At 29.0% G+C, this 23,243-nt stretch overlaps 1 protein-coding gene across 1 annotated transcript in view; it reads left to right on the forward strand.

Annotated features, from left to right (window-relative positions):
- The window catches only part of LOC131848132 (allatotropins-like), a 41,905-nt gene extending 18,906 nt beyond the window's left edge, over window positions 1-22,999 (forward strand). Inside the window, exons 2-8 of the mRNA XM_059197896.1 lie at window positions 11,079-11,264; window positions 11,936-12,055; window positions 14,373-14,483; window positions 14,677-14,775; window positions 17,580-17,667; window positions 20,473-20,560; window positions 21,756-22,999. Of these exons, the coding sequence (XP_059053879.1) occupies window positions 11,081-11,264; window positions 11,936-12,055; window positions 14,373-14,483; window positions 14,677-14,775; window positions 17,580-17,667; window positions 20,473-20,560; window positions 21,756-21,800 (735 nt within the window). The 5' untranslated portion in view covers window positions 11,079-11,080 and the 3' untranslated portion in view covers window positions 21,801-22,999. The remainder of the gene's footprint in view (window positions 1-11,078; window positions 11,265-11,935; window positions 12,056-14,372; window positions 14,484-14,676; window positions 14,776-17,579; window positions 17,668-20,472; window positions 20,561-21,755) is intronic.
- The last annotated feature ends 244 nt before the right edge of the window (window positions 23,000-23,243 follow it).

Below are 23,243 nucleotides of genomic sequence, written 5' to 3' on the forward strand. Positions count from 1 at the left end.
TATATTCCGAGAGCCGCAAGGTATAACTATGTTATATTATATTATCTGTGGTATAACTAAAACTAAAGAAAAATATAATAGTATAAAAAAATATGCCAGTTTAATTCTTCTTAACCGAAGTAGTAACTATAAAAAATATGACAAGTGAGAGTGAGTTTTTCTTTATTTCATTAAATGATTTGAATGTCCGATAGGCGATGGTTAGAACTTTTGTTCAGCTACCTATTGTTTATTATGCTGGCATATATTATACCTTAAAATAAAGAAGCAGATATATATACAAAGTAATATATTTTATGAATTAAATCTGACATGTGAATGTGATAATGATATTCTGTGCATTCGATTATTTCCACCTTTGAAATCAATTACAATCTGCACACATTTCAATTCCCATAACTTTGGTTATTGCCCATAACAAGATATATCGACGGTCGAGATGATTGGATTGGCTATGGTCATTTCATAAATTCCTCGTTTGATTTTTTCCCCTTTGGATTTAATAAAATCAGCTAGCTATAAGAGTTTTATAGTGCGAAATCTGACCCTCCCACTGTTGTATTAAATCCTAGAACACCTAGCTTTTGAAACGAGTTTTATATTTGCTGCATTGAGCGTAGGTATAGCGTAATTTTTAGGTGAATTTTATCGTTGCGCTTCTTGCTGCTACCTATTTGTTTATTACTTATTGGAATTTATATATCCAGTTTCGGTATATCTGTTTTATAAATACTCACAGTATAAATGTAAAAATCAGTCTGTTTGTTATCCTATGGTGAGATGAAGACGAATATCAATGAAAACTTGAAGATATTCTTAACACGGATATAGGCTACCTTTTATTTAAAAACGGACGAAGACACGAATAAGTGGTAGTATTACAATAAGTTTTGAATACCAGACAATTGATATAGGTACAAGGCATAAATGTTCCTTACATTTGTCGGAAGCATACAGGTACACGGGGAAGCGTAGAATCGTACAAACAGATTCTGTATGGTGATGGCATAAGAATACATTATGTTACATCCACTCCTTATTATCTTCAGGAACCTACTAGGAATACGAAGCATATCACACTAGTACATACAAGCAAATTATATCTACCTATTAATATTGTAAAGATAAAGATATTTGTTTGTTTCGTTGACGCTGATCTCGAGAACTACTAGTTCGATTAAAAAAAAATCATTTACTGTTCGATAGCCCGTTTATTGAGGAAAGCTAGTCTATATATAATCCCGGTATAAGCATTAGGAGGGTAGAATCATCATCAGGATCTATATCTATGTCTATTCCGTATTAGAGCGAAGTTACTAAAAAAGAAACGAAGTTACGCGGGTCGCTACGTAATCTAGTGTACTGATAAAATAATACAGGAATAAAAATTCAGTACACAAATTTTGCGTATATATACTCTTTGTAAGTGTAAATAACTAGTGTACTATATATAAATACCCACAAAAATCTAACATAAATTAAGATAAAAATAAGAACTTTAAGAAACTCATTTTAAAACTATAACTATACCTATTACCCTCTACTGGTATCGTAAATTATTATTCATTCATTTATATAGAATGCTAGTTAGATTAACGCTTTTTCAGAATAAGTATATCGGGAATAACTGTTGTTTTATTAAACTAAGATAACAAACTCCAAATTTTAAATAAAAAAAATCTGATAAACTATTTAAATTATGGCCTAGGCAATGTAATACACGTGATTCATAATATAGGATGGGTAATAGTGCATGTCACACCAAATACCAATGAACATTTATTATAATTCCTTTTTGAAGTAAATTGGTAGTATAAAAATGTCTATTTGCACGAATACTTCTAAAATTTACATTACATCCCGCCGACTAAAATAGGTCTCTCATGTTGTGGGTGTTTAATAATAAATTTAAAAGTATATTTTCATTTGCGGATTTTAGAAACTAATAAAGTTATTACAGAAAATGTTCCGATATTATTCTTTAAAAATATTATTCAAATAATAAAATAATAATATTATATTTATTAGAACAAATTTAGATTTTATTCTAACAAAATAAGAGAAAAAGAAAATTGTAGGATTTTTTTGTTATCATCCTGCCCGGTTTTAATTTATAGTTACTTGATATATGACTCGTTAGAAATAATACAATTACTTTAAAATAAACTTTCCTAAATGAATATATCTTGTAATGGCTTTAAAAATTGTGGATATTGTTGTTATTCCGTGGCGTGCCAAAATATTTTTTTAGCAACGAATATAACCTTTCCAGTACAACAACATATATCACACACAATGTTTTTGTACATAATGTCAATAAACTGACCTCACAGCGTTCGTAAAAAAATATTGCCATCACTACTGAATTGGAGACTTATTAGGCCACTTTTTTAACTTTTACAAAAATAAATTATTGTACAAAACAAACATTTGTATTCATGAGTATATCGGTTTGTTCTTGTAGGGTGTTTTTCTATGTATTACATATGTGATATTTAGAGAAAAATATCTGTAGGTAGTAGCAAAAGCTCTGCCTAATGTCTTTTTAAATAGAATAAAACAATGACGTAGATAATTTGAATGGTAGATAGTAAAGCAATAATATAATAAATAAACGTAGCCATTAATGTCTTCATTACGAATGGTATAAAATTTTACACGTTTACTTAATTAAATACCTAGTTTTTATGTGACAATAAAATGGAGAATTCATCGAATTGATTTGACTTTATGTTAACTTTTTTTATTTGTTCTTTTTACAGTTAATAAATTGCTTAATAAAACCACAAATAATATAATAGTATATTTAATTACAATAAGATTTTTTAGAGAAATATTCTTATAATATGTTGTATGTGTTGTAGTACCTTTTTTGCCATTTACTGGTTTCAATTGTACATTAGTATTACTGATTTTCAGTATGATCTGCCTTACTATTAGGTATACATTTAGGAGCCTAGTATTAACTATTCCATAAACAACTGTAACGACGTTCAATCTTCAGCTGTCAAGGTTCTATTACTAGAATAAATATATTCGCAAATTGTAACTGTTAAATAGGGCTTTATAATTTTACGGTTACTAATTGTTTTATAATAGTTACTTATCTTCAGGAACATATTATCATCCGACATTGTATAATATTTTTAATACTCTCTTTACAAACAACTTTGTGAAAAGTCATCTACGTGGGTACCTCAGTCACACCTATTTCAGCCACCAAACAGCTTCGAGTCCTGTGTTTGGGTTGTTGAACGAGACTAGACAGTGAAATTACTGGATAAGAGGCATGTTATCTTAGTCTCCGGAAAGGTTACACATAGCTGGTAACACGGTCATTATATTATAATATGATGTCCGTAGGGCTACTTATGTATATATAGACGACGGTTATCGCTTACTGGAGCTAAGGTGGGCCGTCAGCTTTCAATAATAAAAGTCATTAGTATTGAGGCATGTATAGAGGATAGAGAATATAAATATTTGTTTAAAACTACTGTTTTACTAATAGGTAAAGATTTTAGTAATTCTCCTTAACTCAATTTGCATTCCAAAAAATTAAAATTTTATTTGAATAAAGAATACTTCTATTTAATAGGAGGTGTAGTAAGTCGCAGTTCTTGGTAAATATCAACATTTCACTGGGACCTCTATTGAAACAGATAAAGACCGTTAGTATACATGAATGCCTGCTTACATTCGCTTGGATGAAACATGAAAAGGGATTCGTAATATAAAGACGATGAGGTCAAACTATAAACAGAGTGTCAAGGAAAGGGTGTAACAATCCGAAATCCAGGAATGGTATTAATGAAATTGAGTAACTTTCTCTAAGTGAAACCGGTTGAAATATGATAACTATTTTTAACTTTTGAATCAAAATCAGCACCTTATGGTATATGAGCTTTATATATGTATATTACGTATTTATCTCTGTTTGCCCCATGCTTGACTGGGAGAAAATGTTTATTAAGACGTTTGCATTAAGTCTGCGCCTTTATTTTTGTATTTGCTTTAATAAATAAATAAATATAACCACACTAATAGATTTTAACTGTCATAAATGTAGCGATGTAGATGTAGCGATCAGAACTACTAATTTATGTATTGTATTTATTTATTGCACCTGTAATTTATTTTAAAAAATTAATAACATTCTGCAGTTGGGTACTTACGTTTTACCTATACTTAAATAACATTTTATTTTACATCCCATAGGAAAAACTTCCAATATTGTTACATTTGCATATCAATATAGCGGGCGATGAGAGTTTACAGTTCATCCTACAAACAATTCGAGTTCAGCCGATGGCTCTAGTGTGAATTTTAGCCGTGTTTACAGTACGTACATGATATTGTCATGTGAAACCCAGGAGATCAGATTTACGTCCGTATAACAAATATGCACTAGCAGTATGTAAAGTTTATACTATATTAGCGACTAGCATCGTTTCGTCTGCGTCACATATCCCTCGTTTTTATTACAATTTTCATTGCAACTTCACACCTATCTGTCGTAGAGTGGTGTTATATACACATAGTTCATAGACTTCTACGTTAATGGGTTATGAAGATTGAACGAATTGTCACAAAAACGATTAGGTACATCTAGAGATGTTTATTATTACCAAAAAAAAATCATTCCTCCTTGTATCTTAGTATAGATATAGACAAATTGTTAACGCCGCGCCGTACAGTTGATTACTTTAATGCGTAACAAGTGGATAATGATTAAAGTTTGTTGTCCCCATTAAACGTCGATTTCTGAATAAAGTAATTTACTCTAACATGTACTGACTGTATTAGCACAAATTTGATTCGATTCATATTATTTTTATATTTAATTTATCTTTTATCATTACCAGCTGACCCTGCAATTGTTGTTTTAAGATATAAATTAAAAAATCGATAATAAAAAATAGGGATTGGTGACGGAAAGGTGATTTTTTTAATGCCACATAAAAAAAATAAAAAAGTGATTGCCGATTTAAATATATTCGTGACCATGTAAAATTGCTGAATATATTTTTTTTTATAATCAAAACCTTTATCATTTATTTATAGATACATCAATCATTTTTAAACGCTATTCATTTATATTCGAATCTACATGTTATCCTTTCCATAATATAAAACAATGTAAAGAAAAACATGCTCGATGAGATAACAATATTCTTATATTTTTATGTCTATATAAACAATATCTCATATACTTATTACCAAGACGTTGCCCGTTGATTTGTTTATATCTTATTTTAAATAAGTTATTAAATAAAATACAGCTAAAAAGAGATCTTCATAATTTGTTGTGATTCCGGAAACTTCAAACGATAATTACCTTATAAATTAGTGGAATTCTACGGTAATTGTTTACGAAATTGACTTTTACAGTGTTCATTATGAAATGGGGACCAGTTTCAAGCGTGGATTAATTACGATTAAGTACGCATGAAAATTGAAATTAATTTAAACATGGTAAATATTACAAGTAGGTTTGTGTAGGTGTTAATAAATACGGATCCAAAAGACCTCTTAGAATATTTATTATATGTATTGATATAGACGATAATCAAAACAGTTGATCTATTTCTGTGTTATGTTTTAGTCCTGAAGTAAATTCCGTCAATCTTTATTATTATTTAATTAGGGATCACATCTGGTAATACCTATGTAGGGCAAATGCTCAGAGAGAGGATGCCTGCTCTACAACGTTTACAGAGCTGAACCTTAATTATGTAACGATGTTATTAATAATTCTCAATTGTAACTCATTAAAATTGATGGATATACAATTTTATATGAACAATTATATAGTTGTAGATGCGAGTTAACCTGTACGTCTGCAAAAAGGTCTGTTAAAGGTCCGACATGATTGCAATTGTAAATTTTAATCCGATACAAATAATAATTGTCATTGTTATATAATTAAGTCCTGTATATATAATTAAGTCACTGAAGTCTTGGAAGAATGCAAGCGAGACCTCACTCTGGAAATACAGTCTTGAAGTATGACGTGTAGTTTTGTAGATAGTAAGAATTCCTTATTCCACACTTACATCCCTTAGCGGGTCAATTTGTATACCCAATAATAATTATATTTTTCATATCAAGGGTAATTCTAAATTCAACCAGAATTTATGATTAAAAATGATTTTCCTGAATTATTATATAAAATGAAAAAAAATCACACGATTGCGATTCTGCTTTCAGAATTATTTAAAGAAAATATAATTAAAGGAATGTTGAAATTGTTAAGGCTACTAAATGTCAACTATCTCTAGGCAAGTTCTTTTTTGTAAAACACTTTTTTTGGAGATAACACCTACACTGGACACACGTCTATATCAAATATCATGAACTTATGATATATGTTCTTTGAGAAACATTAATGTTATATAAATAATTGTGTATACATCAAGTATTCAATGTTAATATACTGAACAACGTCTATTGTCTATAACCCATATTGAGTAAACAGAATTTATGTATAAATAGTGAATTTAATGCGATTTGAACCCGGATATAGCCGTACGATTATCGTACGATTAAGGCTTCGCATCATGCTCCGTTTGGTGAGCCTATCTGTTTACAGTAGGTATACAGGACACTGTAAAAACAAAAGGTATATACATAGCTAAGCACATTTTACTTATGCTTGTTTGGTATAATAGTTTTTTATTTCATTAAGATAAGTAGGTACCTTAAAAAATCAAATTAATCATTAGCTATAAAATCTTGATCATAAAGCTGTATTAATAATCTGAATGACTACTTTTGTTTTTTATTATTTAGGAAAGCTATAGATTTTATAACAACGATCAATAGCAGTCTATGTATATCTTATGTATATATTTAGGTTGCTAAGCAGCATTAGGTATATCGTGTATATATATATAGGTTTCTATATATTTAGGTTTCTTAAACAATATCTTCTTTAGTTCTGTGCTAAATTTTAATTGATTACCACTATGGGGTTCTTAATTCAACAAAATTAGTACGTAATATAATTATTAATTTTGAAGTTAGTAAGAACAATAAAAGTATTTTATTTTGAAAATATGTATTTTGCATTTTAATAAACAATTTTTAAAATTGTATAAACTACATACAAATGCTTTTTGTATTTTATTACATTAACGATTTTATACATCTCTAATTATGGGACAATATTTTTTATCACCATCAGAAATTGTATATTTTCGAAAACAAATATAATTTGTACTCTATGTATGTAGTTGCAATTTTATAATAGATTTACTAATTAGTTGTGTTGATGAGAAAAAAATGTACCCCTACTGACTATCTCGTTCTTTGACAACTCCTCAAGATTGCCGCTAAATCTTCTGAGATATTTCTCAAGAATATTCTCGAGACCGTTACATTTTCCCTTTCTTAATGTTACCGCTTGCATCTATCTACTCTGGAATTCTCTAGGTATTCTATGTACCACTTGAGTCTTTGTTGCTTATCTTCTATTGCAGAGTGCATTTCATATCTGTTGTATTCGCTAGAATAAACAAATCAAATTTCTAAGTAGATATTTTATAAATGCGATTTATAAGAATTTTTGTTTAGGAACTAGCTGTGCCCGTCACTTCATATAAGTACGTGATATAGATAGATAAGCAAAAATAATAGCGATATTTTTATTTGTAAATAAACACAATATTTTTAAGTGAAGTTTACTACAATAGATTACTTATAACCGGGGCTAAATCGAATAAGATGAAATTAGCGGACACAAACACACACACAGACAGACAAAAATCTAACAATCGCTGTTTTGTGTGACTTTAATAGTAACCCAGTAATGGTTTTTCTTGCACATCTTTCATGTAGGTAGGTATTCAGCTATTTGTTACATTGTATATATATATATAGCCTGTTCTGATTACTATTGTATATTGGTTACATTTGGTAATTTGTGTTCTCACAAAATCTTGAATAACGTTTATTTAAAAGAGCAAGTATTTCATTATTCTTGGCTCCTAATGTTTGGCAGAATAAAAAGAATGACTACAGAAAAGTTCTTATATATAGTTTATTTATTTTTATTTGTATAAAGATTATTTCTATTTCTATTATTAGGCACACTTATAGACAATAATAAAGCTATTGGGAATATTTATCTGTCTCTCCAGTCACGTATCACGTAGTACGCGCGACTGACCTCTATCGTGCACAATCAGCAATTCTTTTTTTATTCGAAAAGCAATAGCAACAAGTTAAGGAAAAATATTTTAAAACTCTCTATGGTTTTCAGTAGTTACTATGCAAATCGTAGTGGTATGTATTAACGTATGGTAGGTATTAACGTATCTGTAACATTTTTTAACATGATTTTAATAATAATCTTCCTGGACAAATCCATTGTGCTATCTAGAGCTCGGGTTATAGGTGCTGGATAATTGAATGATAGATTAAGATATATTTTTTGTACTACATACATAATATATACAGAAAATATAGAGATCAATCAAAAAACAATCATACTTATGAATACAAATCTTTGTACTGACCGAGGAATCGAACCCACGATCATCAGAAGCAGTATGTTAAACCGCTAGATCACCGAGGCCATAATTTCCTTGTAAAGATGTCATCATCAGTATAATATCATTCTTAAGCCAAAATTGAGGGAGCTTTTCATTATGCTACACTTACAAATGTTTAAACTTAATCGTTATTTTAAGTATGTAATATTATGTTATCTGTGTTTTAAGTAAGTACTCGTATCTTTTATTCGCAAAAAGGCATAAAATTAACAATGTCATAGACATTTCAGTAATGAAAGAATAAAAAAAATATTAGGAATGTAATGAATAAGGGAAGAAATATCAAAATCTTTCTATAGTTAGTACATAGGTAAATAGATACACTTTGATATTTAATACGTAAATAATATTAATGTTGCCTATTAAAGGTATTCACATAATTTAGTGATTATATGTTATACCTTATTTTTATATGATTTTTTCTTCCAAAAAAATGTAATGTTGAAAATTACATCTGTTGGAAAAGAAGATAATTATAAAGATGTAATACAGAATGTCACAAAATTATCCCTAAATACCTATTAGCGATCTAAACAAAGAAATATAAATATATCGTTGACATTTCAATTCACTGCTCTTTTTTCCACTCTTTAGTTATTTAGTTTAGGTTAAATTAGGCATCGTAAAGTAGTATTGCGTCTTTATCAAAATACAGAAGGGTTGTTAATTTGCAGGTACAACATTTTAAAGTGCATGTTTCACACCCTACATTAGCTTTAATGTAGTGTCCATAAAATGTACTACTAATGTACTCCATTCTATTTTATTACACTTTCACTTTGTACTTAAAAACTTGAAAGATTTAAGTGGATTGGTGGCTCTTTTAATATAAGAATTCTTGCACAACTGAAACGATGCACTTTACAGAGGCCTTATTGGTGTGTATGAAAATCATTATAGGGTGTTTTATTTAAGACTACGTTTTTTTAATGAATAGAATTTATCCTATTGTTGGTTTCATACTAATTTAATCATTGATAGTAAATTCTCAACTATATAATACTTTGTTAATGCGTTAGTAGTTAGTAGTAAATTATTTTATTTAAAAATAATAGAAATATTTTACATAAAATGTTTAAGTTAAAATATAGGCTGGCCTGTTGCCAAAGCCTGCATTAACACTGTCAAAGGGATAAGAATAAAACCCTCAAGATTAGTAGTAGAACAGCGAGAAATCTACTTTTACTGACGTAAAAGGTCAAAGTATTTGCCGTAAGAAAAATTTACATTTTCCTTTTCTTTGCAATTTCGTGGAGTTTTATTTTTGAAGGGGGTAACCTTTGTATTTCAGCTTTGAGATCATAAAGCTGACTTCTTAAAGATTTCTCGTCTGACACATTCTAAAAAAAGGCTAATGAACAAATAAAATAGAATACAAATTACAATTTTACGCACTCGCAGTTTTTTGATGTTTCTAAGGAATTATGATGTAAACATGTTAATCTTTATAAAATTGTTCAGTACTTTTCAAAAGGAAAGTAGTAGGTAGTGAAAACAATAATCTTTCAAGAGGCGATTTTAAAACCTTGGGATGAAAATAAAATTTATTTATTTTTAACGTACTTTTAGGTAAATTGAATTCAATAATTAAAATCTTGAAACTTAGTAGGTACCTAGGGTTTGTTCGCTGTCTTATTTTTAGTAATATTTTTAATTTCCAGGGTTAAATATAAAACAAAGCTTGTAATTTTACTTATGCTAAGTAGGGTAGTAGAGCCGATTGCCTTCGAAACTTTAAGGAAAAATCTACGTAAAAATCTGCTAAACCGTGATTGTCTCTAATAAAACTTAAACAAATCAATATGAATAATTTAACAATCAAAAACAATATGTATTTAGAACAGTTTTGTTCTGTAGTTTTTATATACAAGAATACAGGTTTTTTATGTCGTCTCTATATTTATAATTTCTTTACAAATTCGTTAAACTTGTTCATAGTGTTTTAAGGGGACCAGCTTTCAAACCATTATTCTATTTCAAGAAGTAAGATGTATTTTGTTTGAATTACTAAATAGGGCAGACAAATTGCAGAATATGGAGGTATAATATAGTCTTACGGAATGCCAGCGTGTGTGTCTGTTAACAAGAAGAATTGTATGGTAAATAAAGGTATTTACTTCTCCTGACGTTTCTACTAGGTTACTCTCGCCATGGTCGCAAACTTATTTTTATTAACTTTTTTACCATAAAATTATTCGCGTTAAGGCGAGGTTAATGATATAAATGTTAAGGGCATTAAATGATAACGTGACGTCCATGGTGCTGTTAAGACGGTCATCACTTACCATCAGGTGGCCTGACAGCTTGTTTGTTATAAAAAAATAAATAATTATTAGTAATATCTCAAAACAATTTTACACAGTGCCATCTAGCCCCAAGCTAAGCAAAGCTTGTGTAATTAGCATATGTGTTTAACCTTTGGAAGTAAATCGGTCTACTAAAGAGCTAAACCACAGAGGCAGTCTATTAAATATTTATTATTTATAAAAGATAATGTTCAAAATATTACTTTCTTCGTTGCAGCAATGAATTTCTCAATGCAATTGGCCGTGGTGGTGGCAGCGGCGTGCTTGTGTTTAGCTGACGGGGCTCCAGACGGCCGGCTGGTGAGGACCAAGCAGCAGCGACCTACGCGGGGCTTCAAGAACGTCGAGATGATGACCGCCAGGGGCTTCGGGAAACGCGACCGACCCTCCACCAGAACCGAACGTTAGTTACATGTTGTTTAAGTTTTTAATTTTAAATTCTTTTATAAGTATTATTATTTTATTATTAATATAGTTTTATTTATAGTCATATAAGTTTCTATTAAGTTATAATTGTCATTTGTTTTTCTAATATCGTATCTTTCAGGTATAATATTGATATATCACAAATATAACATAAATATTAAGAACAAAATCTTCCACATCTAAAACATCTATTTTACAAGAACACTTTTAAAAAGATATACAATATTAAAATATTATATAATTTTAAGTGTTTCTGGAAATTGACAATTATGCAAACGTACAAGATTTAAATATTTTTTAAATATTAATGGCAATATATTTTTTTTCATTAAATAAAATAATAACATTTATTTAAAGATGCAGATTTATGCAGTTACTGCTCTACTAAAGGAATCACACGAAATAAAAACATTTATTTTATAATTTATTTGGTTTTGTATAATAATATGAATGTGAATATTTTTGGTTTCGTTTTAATTGATGTAGGTAAATATATTTTTTATATTTGCATGATTTTGTAAATAGCAAATTGATTAAAAGTGAAAACAGTAAGTGCCTACTATATTATTTCAAGAAATTTTCATTCGTTCAAATATGTATTCTCAAAGGTGATGTTCATTTCAATAAATATTCTCAAAGGTGATGTAGATCACGTAGAACACCATTCGACGTCGGATCGCACTGGGCGGGGAATCCCCACATTTAAGAGTCCCACAGTTGGCATCGCACGTGACTTCGGGAAAAGAACTTCAGAAAAAGTGGGAGAAGGTACAAAATGGATTGGCCAAACAGCAACCCGGTTATATTAATTTAATGTACCGCTTATTCAACTAAAAACCCATAAACTGCTGGGTACTGCCATCTGGTTAACGTGATGGTAAAATGTGAAGCCATAGATAAGTTATACAAAATATACCAGCTGTCTGATTATGTAATGAACTTGTTAACAATTTTCAAATTGGACTGACTAGCACACGTAACTGTTACACGTGACCCCTTCTGCTTTTTTGCCATAAAATCTTGTCTATGATTTTATGTCAAAAAAGCATGATATATTTTCCCGTTAAATTTTTTGTAGATCAGTTTTAGCTCTTGAATACCTACTTGAGATAATAGTTTTTCTGTAAAACAACAAATTATTTGTGTATAAAACATGAGTTCTCTTTGAGTTAATTCACCTGACTGGTATCTGTGTTGTCGATATCCCCTGAAAATTCTTTTATCCATGTACCCATGAATGTACTAGTAGAGAAATCTTTAATATAAAATAAATCTTTTTATAATGAGAATTGTTAGCAATTACCTTACATCGTTAAACATCTGAAAAAATAACAAATTAAAATACTGTTCGTGTATCGTCGAGTACGTATACTTCACAAAACAAATGGAAAATGTCGCAAGTCAAAGCATGACTTGGTTAAGTGCAACAACATCATAAGGTATTTAATATTAACTTATTATTACCACAAATTATGTACTATATTAATAAATCTAGTTTGTAGGGTGTTCTCACTAATAATTCATTGCTAAATAGAGTATTTTAAATGCTAAAAAATAATTTAGTGTCCTTCCTTTTTGAAATCATTACATATTTTATTCTTAAAAGGGCGTTATCCCATATGTAATGATGACCACAGTGTAAAACTTTGAAATAAACATTGAGTGACGTAATTAAAATAAAATTACATTACTCAATATTTTATTCAATTTACCATTAAATTATACACGTTAAAACACGATATACTATGTATATTAAATATATGTAGGTTATAAATGTAAAAGTATTAAAAGTACCTATTTAAATAAAACTAAACAACTTATATTATTGTTGCACTCAATGCGCTATAATTTTGAAATTGCCATTCAAGTGACGGCGATGTATCTAGCTTATTTATAACTTGTATCAGTTATAACAAAAAGGAGTTGTTAGAAACTACCCAATCAGAAGTGCTTTATTATGTGGTGTTAACATCTTAATTATTAAGTACAATTATCGTATTAATAGAAGTGTGCAATAGATGTGTTCAAAACAATGGTAATATAAAATGTCTTAATTACGGAGGTAATGCTATAATTTGTAATTATAGTATAAATTATAGGATTTTGAAGCAATTTTTTAATAGATATATATAAAACATACACACCCGTGTGAAGCCAGGGCGAGTAGCTAGTATATCATAAAATACTGGAGATACACTCATATGGGCGAACAATGACATGCAATGCCATTTGCTATCAAGTGGGTTGCCAGTTACAATTAATGTCTAATTGGCTTTAAAGAAATGGCATAAGAGAAAATATATTAATCGCATCCAGTTTATATGAACTGCTTAAATGCAATATATAAACTAGACATGTTTAGTACGACATAGGATAGGCAAAGGACAGAGTGGAAAATATAGAATTTGTTCGGTAGATACACTTTCCATCATTCAATTCCACCTTACACCAAGGGTGAAAGCCAATACATAGATAACTGAACCAACTGCGGAGAAATATTTGATATGATCATCAAATATTTCATATACTATCATTATCATATATAATTAAAATATATGTTAATTGTTACCTGCAAGTTCGGCAAAGAGATCTTTTTTTTATTAATATATATATATATATATAACAAAAATAAAATATTAGCTATCTGCGAGTGAAAATCCCGTCAAAATTGGTCCAACCGTTTCAGAGATAGAACAAACAGACAGACGCAAATTATATTGATATGCATTTAGAGGAATCCTGTTAATTCCAAATTACAAACAGATATTTCAAATTTATTTATTTATATATAGTATAGATATATCATATGATTCTAATTTCTAATGTGATAGTAATAATTTTCGGCTACAAACAACTATTTATACATGACTATTTCCACCATTATATAAATCAGAACTAGTTACTGTTCTTACCCGTTTACAACCATTGTTTATTATTGGTATCTATTTATCTAAATACACTTATCTTCTTTATTGATATTCATTGCACATACTCAATTTTACATGTTACAAAAGTACGAGTACAGGAACATTACATTATAACAGATATACCATGTACATACACACCATCAATTTCAATCCAACAGAACAAGTCGAGTTCACGGCACCTGCACGCAGGAAGTTCTATCCCAAATCTTCATTAATGGTGGCCTCTGACTTTGGAAAGAGGAGCTATATCGATGGCAATAATGATGAAGGTAAAATGTGATTGACGCCTAAGTGTGTAGGCGGCTTTATTGTCAAATCATACCAAAAGATTTGTATGTTGGCATGATTTGAAATTACTCAGTCATAACGAAATATACATATTTGCTTTTAACTGTTAAGTAGTATATGCAAATTTGCTGCTATTATATAAAGCAATTGTCTAATGAATAAAAATTTGAACAGAATATGAAATTAGAGTGACCAGAGGCGTATTCAAGCCCAACGGAAAGATACTAATCGCGAGAGGTTACGGTAAAAGAAACGAATTGGAAAATCATGGAGGTAACACGAACGAGAGATAATCTCAGATCCATTAACAGAGAAAATACAAACACAATGCCGATCGGGTGTTGTTTAACGTGCAATTTATGAGAAAACGGCTTAAAGCCGCCGGCTTTTATTTGTATAAAGTATTATACGATTTTTGTTATTTGTGTAAAAGTTAACGTATAGCCTCGGGGACTGGCGATATTGGAAATAGTGGACAAACATATTACATCCACCATACTTAACATATAATCATACATAATAATACTTACATTTACACACGTGATTGCTTTCATCGTTTGCTTTACGTAAAAAAATCAGTGAGCTTCGCTATAAAAATGTGTACAGGGTTTATTGCTTAGGCATACCTACAAACTTAACTATAATAATGTATACATTATTCATTAATTAATAAAATGTTAAAATTGTATTTTATTATAAAGTGACTATTAAATCAAAACACCTCAGTAGACTTATATATATGTCATTACCTAAAAATATCCTTGAACATCTGGCCATTGTAAAGAAAAGCTAGTCTAAAAAGTATACTTTGTACCATAAATGACATTATTTTTATAAACACCGATGAGTGCATAATTCTACTATCACCCTCAGCGGTTGTCCCTATTAGAAAAATTGAATAGACACACTGTCAGCCTCCGCACAGGGACATGATATTTACAATTTTAACATAATGGAGAGTTTTATGATGTTGAAAGTTTAATAAGATAAGTTGTTATGAGGAGTCTTTAAGATAATATTCTTTATTCAAGCTCAAGGTTAAAAAAAAGCCTATGGAAAAATACATAATAAGTAGGAATTGATTTATTTATAATTTATTCAGTATTTAAAACATTTTGTCTGCTTTTCCATATCTTGCTAGATTTTTTATATTTTATGAATAATGTTGTGTACATTATTCATAAAATATAAAAAATCTAGCGAAATGTGAATATCATTACAAGAAATTATACGCTAATATTGAACTTATTGTCAGATATACCTGTTAAATCTATAAAGTATAAGGACTGAGAGGAACTGAAAATTTGTGATGGAGTACATGTAGCCTTCTGTAATAGAAAGTAGGCAATATTATGATTTTGTTTAATATGTGGTGTTTATAAGAACAATAATCAGGTATCGTACCATATTGATTTATATTGTATACTTATTAAACACACAAGGAAAATTAAAAGTGAAGTAATTTAAATTAGACCCATGGGACTACTAATACTAACAAATACTCTTTAGCAACTCGCTTATAACTCTTATGATTCCTAAAGTGTAACGGATACTTATGGGCGATTTTAATGATTTATCATCAAGTACGAAACATAATTGTGTTTGCTGTGAAGTATAGAAAAAAATAGTGACAATGTGTCAATAAAATATATATATTTATATAAAGTAGATATTTGATAGTGCAATACTCTATAGGCTTTATAATTCTAAAGACTTCATAATCTGAAGAGTAACTGCTAAAGAATTGCTTTAGTTAGAGACGGTAAGTAAGTGGGTGGTAAAATTTTATATGTATAAATGAATAAATATTCTTGCTTTGATTTTGTTAAATATGGCAGCAATACGTGTCGACTGTCATTAAATAATGTTATATTTATTGTATATTGTACCAAGCTGATAATATCAATACAACCCCGTTATATGAAAGGTGAGAATAGTATATTTAGCAAAATTCATTTACCAAATGGAATGGTTGAAGTGCTTGTGAAGGAGAGCTTTCATTGTGTCTAGTGACGACCTTATAAGATACTTTTGTATCAGAAATGTTGCTTATTGCGTGTGTCTGTGTCGTTATGAGATATAAGTTAATTGGAGGTGTGGAACTATTTCCACTTGTGTCAACAACTTCACATTTATTTTTCGCCTTTCAACAAAAGTTGTCTTTCGTAATAACCTGGTATCTTTTATTAAAGTGTTTATTGCTTTTGTATCTCTGGATATGTAAAGAGTATAAACTGTATGTATATATAACTTCAGACTTGTCATTTTCTAAATACTGTCTATTACGTAATTTTCAAAAAAAGAATTGTTAATTATACATATTATACCTAATATTTATTTCTTATGTCTAGGTATATTATTGATTATGACAATGTCGAATAATATTTTTTTATTAAATGAATATATTTTTTCTAAAATAGAATATTCAATTAAAATTTTAAGTTGGATTTATTCAACAAATTTTATTACGTATTTTGAAATTTTATCTCTACTACTTTAATGCCATTTACACTACAGTTCAAATCATATATGGATCATTGATAATTGTTTATTGACATTGATTGGACTTTGCAAAGGGTCCTATGATCATTCATACGTATCTACGTATGAACTGGTATGTAATTATCGTGCTCTACTAATGAAAATTAAATTAAAGTAATATTCTAAATAGAAACAGTAATTACATTTGAATCGGTCAGTGTGTCAAATTGTCAGTTAAATTGAGTGATGAATAGTAATTAATGCTATATAATACTAAATGTAATTACTACGAGAGATTATAAATATATATAATGCAATAGAGTAAATTATAATGAGAAAATAGTAATACGATAAAACAGTTTAGTTAGAAATCTTTTATTATTGTGACTATTACAAAAGTTTACCAAAAATAAGATAAGTAGTTAAGATTTAATGCAAATGATCTTGATTAACTTTATTAACGACCTTAATTGAATTTTTTGGAAAAATTATGAAAACTAACTTTTTAATTATTACGAAAGGCGATCAACTCATGATTTCAGCTATTCAAAAGAACATTAATTCTGTGTTATATTAATTTATGGTATAATTTACAGTTTATGGCCTGGATAACTTCTGGGAAACTCTGGAGGCTTCACCGGAAAGGGAAGGACAAGAGGGTACCGAGGAAAAAGCAGTTGAAAGGTACTGTACTATACATTATGTACTGTAAATAAAAATCCATTTACGAATTTATGGAGACTTACCTACTAATCGATTGCTTATATTTCTAATGTCTTCACAATTGTACGTACAAGGTATGAATGTAAGAATATGTTTGAAAAATGAAAAAAAACTGTATTGTGTAAATCTTACACATAAAAAAATATTGACACATGTTGATTTCTTTATAATTCTCATTTTTTAGTAGTAATGTTATGCATTGGGGTGCACCAATGATGTACGCAATGTTTGTGCATTCAATATAGTCGTGTATCTGGAAATTACGATGTTTATCCCATATACATAATTAAGGATATATTCTCCCTATATAGAAGGTGTTTTATTCGTTTCGAACAATTTAGTATATCAACGTTACAAGAATATATATATAATAATTGTAAAAATTCACAAAGGTAGCGTTTAGAGAATTTATTTTTAGTAAGAAATCAGTCTTACGTTTGTACCAACTTCTAATTGATCTTTCAAAAATGGCAGAGGAAAAATGCTATTAACTGTAACGTAGTGATTACGGTAATTATCCCCAGGGGTGGGCCAGCTTATGTCTACTGTTAAAATAAAATTTTGTTTAATCGTCTGTTGTTCGTCTGTTGAAAGCTTTGTATGGAGTTAATGGACTTTCTTAATTATAAGCAGTAGCTATTATTAAATGTCAGATAGAAACAGAAAAGTTTTTACATTACTGCAATGAATTCTCTTACTGGTAAATCTTAAAAGTAATAAAGTATATTAATAAATAATATAACTATTCAAAATTCTTAGACATATAAAAAAACAAATGTTTTTTTGTATAAATTATAATATACTATCTATGTAATAGATTCTCTCACAATTTTGGTTGAAATTGTAACTATCAGGAAAAAAAAATATTTTCATTAGCACCAGCTTTTCCTATTTATTTTCTTACCCTTTGCGATCGGCGTAATGTAACGTATGAGGAGAAAACTTTGGCGTGAACTATGTCCAAATAAATTGATATATTAATGGGCGTTATTTAATTTCTTGCATTGTAAGATAAGATTTGATTGCATTAGAACATGCTTGGGAAGCATGACTGGCAATAGGAACTCTAGGATAGAAAAGTTATACATATCTGGGAAATTAAATATTGAGATTTTTAATAAGATTGCCACGTCCAATGAAAATAAATGCTCGTCATAATATTAGTTGTCTGCCATATGCAAATGACACGCACCATCGCATTTAATTACAATCTGCATAATTAGCAATCAGTAGTATTGCATGTGATAGCATTTATTTTGCCACTTTGTTATAAATAATTATTATACAAACGTTTGAATACTGAGTCGATACACAAGTTTTATTACCGTTTAATCTATTTTTTAAATTAATATTTACATTTACAGTCCATTAATGTCCCACTATGGGAGTTCACTAACTTATTTTATTTTTAATGGGTGATAATAGTATAGTATATCCGACTGTGCTAGCGTATACGCTGGGGAGGTATTATTGGAGTATGGTATAAGCATGAAATCAGGCCTGTTAAACCATTCATGGAATATTCACGACGGTTTCCAATAAAGATTATATGAAAACGATCTTATATCTCTATTAGCGATCCCTCTATATTAACTTACCATCACCATAAGCCCTAGTTATTTTTTATAGCTTTAGTTGAATAAAATAGGTGTCCATGGTTGAAACTTTAGTCGAACCATGCATACACATGCGTATTACCTACTTATTCCGATTTGGAAACTCAATTTTCTGCCCATTTTAAGGCTTAATTAATAAAGTATATTATTGTATTCTCTACAACATTTCTTTTTTATAGAGAGAGTAGATTAAATTAAATCACTATAATAACGCGCAATTTTTGTACGAGTAAGCCTCAGTCAAATTTCGCTTGGTTGATCATCCCAGCACCTATTGTAAATTAAAGCTGATTATTTAATTCATAACTTTTAATGCTTGACATGATACCGCTGATGCTTAGCTATTATACTTAGTTAATAATCTCATTATATTCAGTTAATTGATGCGCAAATTCTATTTAAATACAATGAATTGAAAACTGTGAATTATTCAACTGAATATCTCGTATAACTCAAAGTCAGCAAAATATTCGTAATATTTTGCTAAGTTTGCAATTACTTAGGTATTACATACCTACACTCGATTATATATTGAATCATCATAAAATAGTAAATTACTAGTATGTAAATAATGAGCGTAGTAAAATATTCAAGAATAGCAAATTCTGTATGCAGACTAAGACCTCTTATACATTTACGCTTAAGCAAGCATCAAGTTAAGCTATTTTACATCTGTACCTACTTGATTCCTAACTCTATTTTTCATTCCTGCATAATATTTAAATTGAACGGTCGCATAATCAATTTAGTATAACAAATTCATAGGTTATTTTCAGATTTCCACTTTATTTTTTAGTGTAGTTCAGAGTCATGTGTATTCCACCTAGCTTTTGGTTTGGTATACGGCTAATTGGCATATGACTTATTCTGTATTATGTCTATATTTCCAAAAAAGTATTCAAACACACTTGAACTGTAACATGAAATAGCAGCTTACTGTCTATACTGTTTTGATTGAAGGATAAGATAAGGCAGTAAAATTACAGGAGTAGGCATGGCATCTTAGTCCCCTGGAATGGTAATGCATGAGTTTCACGGGTGACCATCACCATCATGTGGGCTCGTCGTCTTGTTTGCCTTTAGTTCTATAGAAAAATAAAACTAGTTCTCGTATTTGCTTCCATTGTTGATTGTAGCTTTTGTTCTATAGCATCCCACTGGACTGGTTCGTAAACGAAATGCTCAACAACCCTGACTTCGCACGATCGGTGGTCCGCAAATTTGTTGATCTCAATCAGGTAAATCATTAAATCCATACAGATATTATAAATCCGAAAATAATATATCTATCTGTTTTTACTATTTACGATTTATTTTTTAATTTAGAATTGCAATATTAAATTATTTGTAATAGTAAAATTGAATGCATATATTAATTATACGAGAATAATACTTATAGTTCAAAATAATGTATCTTTCTTACTGCGGGAATTTCATATAAGATAGAATCATATAAGCAACTTAACAATAAAGTATTATATTTAATTATTATGTCTGTAAATGCACTTTAATTCTACCAGAACATTATTAAACCTACACTACATTATAAATAGATATAATGGAAGTGCAAAATCTTGTAAACAGAAACTACTCAGATTCATGCTAACTACGCTCTTAAATTAATTTGATAATTCAAATTAAGTTAAGAGCGCAGTTAGCATAATATAATAGTTTACATAATAAAATCATTTGTTACTTGATTTTGCAACTATGATATTTGCTATTGAAATGTTTGAAATCATAGGAAAGTGCATTTATATTACAAGGGAGAGTTTCAGTTGAGCAAACTATTTCAAACGAGTTTGAGGTATCTATGTAACTTTGAACGGAGTGAGCATGCGGGCATCGAAGCGTATGGAAAGTTCAGTCTCCTGAAATTTGGTACAGGAGTTAAATATTCAACGAGAACTAAGTAAATAACTAGTACTAATATTTAACATGATAGTTATTATGCAAGGTCTCGGTGTCTAGCGGTTTAGCACACCATTTTACTTCCAATGGTTGCGGGTTCGATTCCTCGCACGGTACAAACATTTATAAATGTGGTATTCATAAGTATGATTGTAAGTATCGGTCTATGTGTTTTCTATGTATAGATATTATTTATTTATTTACAAATGGTGTGGTTTTTCGTTCTTTAATATCGTACTGTTCATTTATACATAAACAAAGAAAACTTGGTAAATTATGTGGATTGTTTACAACTTAATAAACGTGTTTTCTTTGTAAATTTATATAAATAGAAAGAAAAATCTAGACGAATACTACTAGAGCATATTATTATTATATAAACTCTTAAATAATTGTATTCCTTTGTTATGGCTGATATACAATGTTAGTTATCAACCAAGCTCTCCATTAATTACTCTAAATTTCATTAGTTAAAATAATATTGAGTTTGACAAGTCAATTTACAAGTTACTTTTGTTTCAGGACGGCCAACTATCATCGGAGGAACTACTCAGGAACGTGGTTTAAATTTAGTTACGTTACAATAATACTCAAGTACCTATTATTTTATTAATGTATTAATATTATTTGTAAGTATTTAGGTGCATAATTTATTCAATAATTATTGTATGTACAGATGAGTTATTAACTTATTATATTTGTAATGTTACGGTACTGTGATATGAAATAAACATGATCCTTATTTATTTTAAATTTAATTGAGTTTTATAATTCTTGTTTCCGCTACTTTCATTATACTTAATGAATTGTTAATGAAAGTTAATTTAAATAAATAAATTGTTATTCGAATTATTATCAGTGTTGTAAATAAACGATGTCAATGGCATAAACATTTTGTCCATAAAGAGAGATTACTCTTAATATTTAAAAGATGTAGGTTAATTTCTTAGATATTTCCTTAACTTTTTGCTGCGTTTCTATCACGCAATGAAAAAAAATACAAAGAGTTACTGTTTAAGCTAATTTCGAATCAAAATAATGTAAGAGGTACAAGACTAAAATGTAATTTAATGTTAGCCACAGTTAATTATACTTACAACAAAGTCTATGGCCTAGTTTGGCGGGAGTTCTAAGACGTCACTAACTCTCTTTTCCTTTTTATCTTCCCTTCTTTCATATACACAAAATCCTGTGTATAAATTAAGTAGTTTCATAATTTTAAATAAAAGTAATGTAATTTTAGTTCCAAATTTAATTCAAAGTCCAACGGTTTTAACAATGAAAATTACTTATATTATTTGAAAAGTACATAATATTTCTTAACAGACCGTGCAAGTCAAAAGTGAATTCGTTCAGTAATGTGCGTTGAAGAACTTCCGTAAATTCTTTTCATTTGATATACTTGTAATTTCGTCAACGTATTTGCAGATTTACCAATAATATTATTATATTTTAATTCTGCGTAGGTTCAAGTAAATTTTTCAATAGTCAATTCTTATTTATGTATACTTATACACTACAGTGGTATCTCGAAAATGGCTCTAAGAAATTTAGATTAATTTTTAATTTGTTAAGGTTTTTTGCTTTTATGTATTTATGTATGTCTTCCCCGGAAAAATATAATTTTTCTGAATAAAGTTTATTTAATTATAAGCAGGTTTTATCTGTTGTATGTTGACAAAATTACGATTCTATGAAGTATGTTAGACTTAATCTAATGTTTATTAAACAGTTTGTTAAAAATAATAATGTATGAGATTATTTTATTAAACAGAATTAATAATATAGTAATAAAGTTTCTTCAGAATATATTTTGTTCTTTGTATTTATCTAAAATAGGCTGGGTATTTAATGTATTCTAAGAAGTCAATTTTCATGAATTAAAAATTATTAGAAAAAACTATCTGTCCTGTTATACCGCTCTACATACATACATAATGAATAAAATTGTATGAATATAATAATTATAGGGTATTAATTGGTAAATATGACACCTGAATGTTTGGATAA

Source organism: Achroia grisella, unplaced genomic scaffold (genome assembly GCF_030625045.1).
Source record: "Achroia grisella isolate CSIRO2021 unplaced genomic scaffold, CSIRO_AGI_Agris_v1 utg546, whole genome shotgun sequence".
NCBI lineage: Eukaryota > Metazoa > Arthropoda > Insecta > Lepidoptera > Pyralidae > Achroia > Achroia grisella.